The sequence below is a fragment of the Panthera uncia genome, chromosome F1, assembly GCF_023721935.1.
Source record: "Panthera uncia isolate 11264 chromosome F1, Puncia_PCG_1.0, whole genome shotgun sequence".
Lineage (NCBI taxonomy): Eukaryota > Metazoa > Chordata > Mammalia > Carnivora > Felidae > Panthera > Panthera uncia.
In genome coordinates, this window is record NC_064813.1 from 63,183,073 (window position 1) to 63,189,493 (window position 6,421).

Consider the following 6,421-nt stretch of genomic DNA (forward strand, 5'->3'; position numbering starts at 1 on the left):
ATTGCCCTGCAGGTGCCGGACCTGCTGTTCTGCTGCACCTGTGACGTTGGGGCAAAGAGGAAATGGCTGTTTCCACGCTCAGTGCTCACAACAGTGAGCACTAAGCACGGTCTGTAGCCCCACGTGCCCCACAGCTGCCACGGAGGCAGTTTTTATGTGCACGTGGCAGGAGACCTACCTTTGGGCTTCTAGCTGGGAACGCCGAGCAAGGCACTAACCGCTTTGGTTTTCAGGTTCTTTGTCTACAAAAGGAGACTTGTCGTGAGGGTTACAGGAGATGTGCATAGAGATGAGCATGTGACCGGCCTCTGGCACAACGGGGACTGACCAGGAAGAGGGTCTCCCCCTCGTGGAAGTGCTCATTCTGTAGGTCTGTCTGGGGTAGGGCTTTCTGGAAGTCTGGGCAAGTGTGTTGTGTACCCCCGGCTGCTATGAGTGGCCTGGGTCCTGCCGTTGCTCCCTGCGGGGGCTTCCAGGCCCTGTGCCCACACACTCTGCTCTAAGGACACTTGAGACAAACAGAGAACTCTTAGCTGAACAGGAGGCAGGCTGGGAAGGAGAGAGACAGCAGAGGGCCACACCTGGCTTTGTCCTGCCAAGGAGACATGATGGGGCGACGGGCAGCCAGCAGTGGGCTAACTATAACCCTATAAGCAGCCCTCTAAACCAGGGCACTGGAGAGTGGAGAGGGGTTGGTTTTGGTAACCCCACTGCGGGTAGCGGGTGTGACGACGGCTAAAAAAATAAAAAATTTAGATTTAAAAAAAAAAAAAAGAGGAACGTCCAAAATCAATTCAACTTGTACAGAATGCCTACTACCAGCCTGCTAATGTGTTAGGCGCTGAGGCACAGAGAAAGAACAAGATAGTCTCTGTTCTCAAAGAACTCAAGGCGTCCCGACGGAAAACGAGGGAAGCGAGAGGAACAAAAAATCGGGTATCACAAGGCAGTGCGACAAATGCTGTAACAGAGACTGGTCATTCCGTAAGAGAGGGCCGGAGCACCGGGATGGCAGGCACCGGCCAGGGCTTAGGTAGCAGGCAGCGTCTCGTGCGGGAACGACCTAGAGCTTAGAGGCCCCTGCACCCCAATCCGTCCACCCTCGGCGGAAAGGAGGCAACTACATCACACTGCGGATGAAACCATAATCTGAGAGCCAGGACGTGCTTTTTAAGGCCGGAAGGGTCGAATTGCTGGCTGGGGACGGGAAGGCCACCTTGACACAAGGAAGGGCCAACTCCGCAGCGGCGAGACCCGGGGACACCTTCCCCGCTCCCTCCCACCCAGGGCTGCCGGACAAAACAGCAGCCGTCCAGTTCGGTTCCAGTCCGGGCACACGAGGCATAGTTTCAATATATAGGCGCTTCCCGAGTACTCACGGGGCACGCACGCTGGGCCCGGTCCACACGCCCCGGTTCCCGGCGGGCTGGCGGAGGGACGCCCGGCAAGCGATCGCGGGTCATCTTCCCTTCATCCGAGGGTCTCCGGCCCGGGGGACGCGGCCCGAAGTTCGTCCCGTCCCAGGCTCCGTCTCCGCTGACCGGAGATGCGGCGGGGGAACAGGCGGCACGCGCAGAGCTAAGCCGCCGCGACTCCGGGACCACGCCGGCCGCCCTCCGTGAGCCAGGGCACCACGCCTCCCTCAAGGACCGGAAGTCCCGCCCCCGCCGAGCGAAGGCGCGGCAGCGACACAGCCAATCCAGAGGAAGGCACGCTCGGCCGGGCCACTGAGAGCGCGGCGCGGCGCCTCCGACCGGAAGCGGGGCGGGGGCGGGGCCTCCTGCCGGAAGCGACCGCCCGGCCGAGGTTTCGGTTGGCGGCCGGCGGTGGGAGATGCGCCCGCGAGCGAAGGGCGGGCGTTCGAAGGCAGCTCGGCGCTGGGGCTGAGCGGCTGAGGCGCCGCGCGGTCATGGCCCCCACCAAGCCCTGGGGAGAGTGGTTCCTGGGCCTGCGGGTGCCGCCCGCCGGCGTCTTCGGGGTGGCCTTCCTCGCCCGGGTGGCCCTGGTTTTCTACGGCGTCTTCCAGGACCGGACGCTGCTCGTGCGGTACACGGACGTCGACTACCGGGTGTTCACGGACGCCGCGCGCTTCGTCACCGAGGGGCGCTCCCCGTACCTGCGGGCCACGTACCGCTACACCCCGCTGCTGGGCTGGCTGCTCACGCCCAACGTGTATCTGTGCGAGCTCTTCGGGAAGTTTCTGTTCATCAGCTGCGACCTGCTCACCGCCTTCCTCCTCTACCGCCTGCTGCTCTTCAAGGGGCTGGGCCGGCGCCGGGCTTGCGGCTACTGTGTCTTCTGGCTCCTTAACCCGCTGCCCATGGCGGTGTCCAGCCGCGGCAACGCCGACTCGATGGTCGCGGCGCTGGTGCTGGCGACGCTGTACCTGCTCGCGAGGAGGCAGGTGGCGTGCGCCGCGGTGTCGTACGGCCTCGCCGTGCACATGAAGATGTACCCGGTGACCTACATCCTGCCCATCGCCCTGCACTTGCTCCCGGAGCGCGGCGACCCCGGCCGGCCCCGCTGTCCCTTCCAGGCCCGCCTGTACGAATTCCTCAAGAGGCTGTGCAGTCGGGCCGTGCTGCTCTTCGTCGCCGTCGCCGGGCTCACGTTTTTCGCCCTGAGCTTCGGCTTCTACCAGAAATACGGCTGGGAGTTTCTGGAGCACACCTACCTGTACCACCTGACGAGGCGGGACATCCGGCACAACTTCTCGCCCTACTTCTACATGCTGTACTTGACCGCGGAGAGCCCGTGGAGCTTCTCCCTGGGCCTCGCCGCCTTCCTGCCGCAGTTCCTCCTGCTGTCGGCCGTGTCGTTCGCCTACTACAGGGACCTCGTCTTCTGCTGTTTCCTGCACACGGCCATCTTCGTGACTTTTAACAAAGTCTGCACCTCCCAGTACTTTCTTTGGTACCTCTGCCTGCTGCCCCTGGTGATGCCGCTGGTGAGGATACGGTGGAAACGCGCCGTGGTTCTCCTGATGCTGTGGTTCATCGGGCAGGCCCTCTGGCTGGCTCCTGCGTACCTCCTGGAGTTTCAGGGAAAGAACACCTTTCTGTTTATCTGGTTAGCGGGTTTGTTCTTCCTTCTTATCAACTGTTCCATCCTAATTCAAATTATTTCCCATTACAAGCAGGAACCCCTGGCAGAGAGAATCAAATATGACTAATTCAGGCTCCCGTTCTTCTGCCACTTCTAGTACATTCGGATGGTGCCGAACGGGCCAGAAGAGAGCTTTGGAGACATTTTTGAACATCCTGTGCACGCTGGTGAAAGTTCAGTTGGGAGCATGAATCCCGGCCCCGAGGGAGATTAAAATGAATGGTTGCCTTGTATATAAAGGGGACTCAATAATTGAGGTCCACCTCTAGGAAATCTTAGGCCTCATTCATCGGGAACACGATGGGAAGGAAAGGTCACTTGTTTCAACACCGAAAGGCTGATGAAACTATCAGATGCCAAAAGGTTTTGGAAGAAAAATAGAGGAATGTAGTCAGTCCCGGGGTCTAACCCAGTGTTCATACCAGCTACACTATGCTGCAGAGTCTAAAGCTGTCTTTTCTTTTCAACCCCCCACTTTTTCTTTTGAAAGCTTTCCCAATAGCTGTGAAAACTCGCGGAATGTTCCTAAAGTACAGCTTTTAGATGTAAAGTGGTAAATATTAACTCTTGTGCTTAGGTTGGGAAAGTTCATTCTGTATTAAAAGTGGGGGCTTAGAAAAGAGCCCAAAGAATTTAAACTGTAATCATGTTTCACATATCTGTTTCATTACTTAGTTTTTCAGCACTTAGTCTCATGGTATTACACTACCATTTGGTTTTATGCAGAAAGGATTAAATTAAAATTCAGCCATCTTTAAACTGAAGTCATTACATTATTTTAAAATAGCATCTTGCTTTTGATGTTTGAAGTCCACAAACTATTAAGGACATTTTAGTGTTCTTTTATACCCCTTTGTTTTTAATTTTCTGATTGCTTTTTTTTCTAGTTTTCTTTTTTTTTTTTTAAATGTTTATTTATTTCTGAGAGACAGACAGACAGAATGCTAGCAGCGGAGGGGCAGAGAGAGAGGGAGACACAGAATCCGAAGCAGGCTCCAGGCTCTGAGCTGTCAGCACAGAGCCCTACTTGGGGCTCGAACCCATGAACCGTGAGATCATGACCTGAGCCGAAGTTGGACACTTAGCCTGACTGAGCCCCCCGGCCGCCCCTAATTTTCTGATTGCTTAAAAATATTTTTCGTCTGGAATTTAAGTGAATCTTGTGTCATCTGTGTTGCGAAAATGCAAAGTAGTAGATTTTAAGTGATAAAAAAATTACATTGTTAGTAAAGTGTTTTCCAGCTTAAAAATACCCCTCTGAAGAAAATTCTATGATGGAAATGGAGACCTGTGTGGGAGGCTCTGGAAAGCATTAAGAAGCATCATTAGTCTTCAGACCAGGAAATTGAGGGAGAGACTGTGGACCTGAGACTTTGCTGGGCAGATCCATTTCCCTTATTACTATCATATTTCTAGGAAAAAATGTTTTCTGAGTTTCAAACAAGCAACCTAAAATTTTTTTTAGTCCCCATCTAGGTTGGGGACTCCCTAAGAAGCTAAAATGTAGGAGTTTGCTTTTGTGGTTTTAAAAGATGAGTAATTAAGTGACATTGTTCTTTCATAGTACAACACACACACACACAGCGCACAACTTTAGAGAAGTAGTATATTTCATATCAGTTCCGGCCAAAAAGAGACTTTGAGAGTAATGTCTGCGGGCTGGTCATAAACAAGAATGCTGTTACTGGGAGCACTTCTTTGATGGATGTGTTTTGGGACCTGCCATTAGAAGGAGGGAAAGAATGGGTGGTTTTGCCTGGGTTGTCGTTCAGTGAAAATAGCAGAGACCATTAATTGTTGGAGATGGTGACCGTTCTTAGAGCATCTAGTCTCATATCCCATGTTAGGTCTTACCTTGAGTACTCTTCGTATGTGATTGTTCATTAGTTGCCTTCCAGCCATGACTTTTTTAACCTTTTTTTTTTTTTTTCCATTCTTTTGTAATAATAATTAAATTTTTTTTTGGTAGAGAGGCACCTGGGTGGTTCAGTTGGTTGGGCTTCCGACTTAGGCTCAGGTCATGATCTCACAGTTTGTGGGTTTGAGCCCCGCATCAGGCTCTGTGCTGACTGCTTGCTCAGAGCCTGGAGCCTGCTTCGGATTCTGTGTCTCCTTCTCTCTCTGCCCCTCCCCTGCTCACGCTTTGTCTCAGTCTGTTTCTCAAAAATAAAAATAAATGTAAAAAAAAACCAATTTTTTTTTGGTAGAACTGGTGGGAAAGGGGTGGGAAACATGGAATTCCAGTATCCCAATATAATTGTCTTTTTGGTATTCCAGACTATTTTTTAGATTGTCATAAGTATATTCACTTATTAATTTCCCAATTTGTTTAATATTCTGTTTTTGTCGCGGCTCACTCTGTACTTACATTGAAGTTGCTGAGTAACACTCCCATCGCACGGATGTTCACATCATAAATAGGTCAGTCTTCCACTGTGAAACCTCGACAGTTGCCTCTAATCTAAGACTTTAAACGTTTTCCATGTCTTAGATCATTCCCTTAACATTCTCAGAGTGTCTGATATTCTTAGAAGTCGGTGGAGTTCTGCTGGGATCTTTGGACAGAGCTTCAAGTGCGGAACCTGCCCTGGGGGGACATTCTCTCCCAAAGAACTGTGGGCATTTCTCAAAAGATGTAGAGGCTGTTTTGCAGCTCGTAGGCTGCAAACCATTTATAAATTCATGAAGTGATTTTATTTTGTCTCGAGGGTTTTCATTTTTTTCATTTTTCTTCCTGGTTTTATACAATCTCTTCTTGTCTTCTTTTCACTTGCAGTCTTTTTGGTGTCTTTAGTAGTCCTTTAAGAACACCTTAAGGGGCGCCTGGGTGGCTCAGTCGGTTAAGCGTCCGACTTCGGCTCAGGTCATGATCTCACGGTCAGTGAGTTCAAGCCCCGCGTCGGGCTCTGTGCTGACAGCTCAGAGCCTGGAGCCTGTTTCGGATTCTGTGTCTCCCTCTCTCTGACCCTCCTCCGTTCATACTCTGTCTCTCTCTGTCTCAAAAATAAATAAACGTTAAAAAAAAAAAAACACCTTAAAATCGTATAGGACTTTGCCTTATTTCCTACACAATTCTCTTTTTGTTCTAATGATCAATGTACCTTAAGATCAATGTACCCATTTATAGATAAGCGCTAATTATTAGCATATGAGGCACTGTACTTAAGAGAATCTGTTCTAAACCCAGCAGACCACATGGCTTATTTTCTTCAGTAGTCGCCTTACTGTCTTCAAAATGTCCTTAAATATCTCTAGATAAATTTCCTGGATTAGGTACATTGGAAAGGCTCACATTCTCCCGGCCCCCACACAAGAC

At 51.2% G+C, this 6,421-nt stretch overlaps 1 protein-coding gene and 1 non-coding gene across 2 annotated transcripts; both read left to right on the top strand.

Moving 5' to 3' along the window:
* On the top strand, positions 1–127 carry LOC125926051 (small nucleolar RNA SNORA43). The gene has a single exon (XR_007458982.1). It is a non-coding gene; the product is annotated as a small nucleolar RNA SNORA43 (small nucleolar RNA).
* A 1,683-nt stretch (positions 128–1,810) lies between these two features.
* Positions 1,811–5,915, top strand: PIGM (phosphatidylinositol glycan anchor biosynthesis class M). Its single transcript, XM_049634709.1, has one exon. The coding sequence runs from the start codon at positions 1,910–1,912 to the stop codon at positions 3,170–3,172; it is 1,263 nt and encodes a 420-aa protein (XP_049490666.1). The 5' UTR covers positions 1,811–1,909; the 3' UTR covers positions 3,173–5,915.
* The last annotated feature ends 506 nt before the right edge of the window (positions 5,916–6,421 follow it).

What these genes read in the sequence shown, in the direction of transcription:
- PIGM (XM_049634709.1), top strand. Translation starts at nt 1,910, where the DNA reads ATGGCCCCCACCAAGCCCTGGGGAGAGTGGTTCCTGGGCCTGCGGGTG.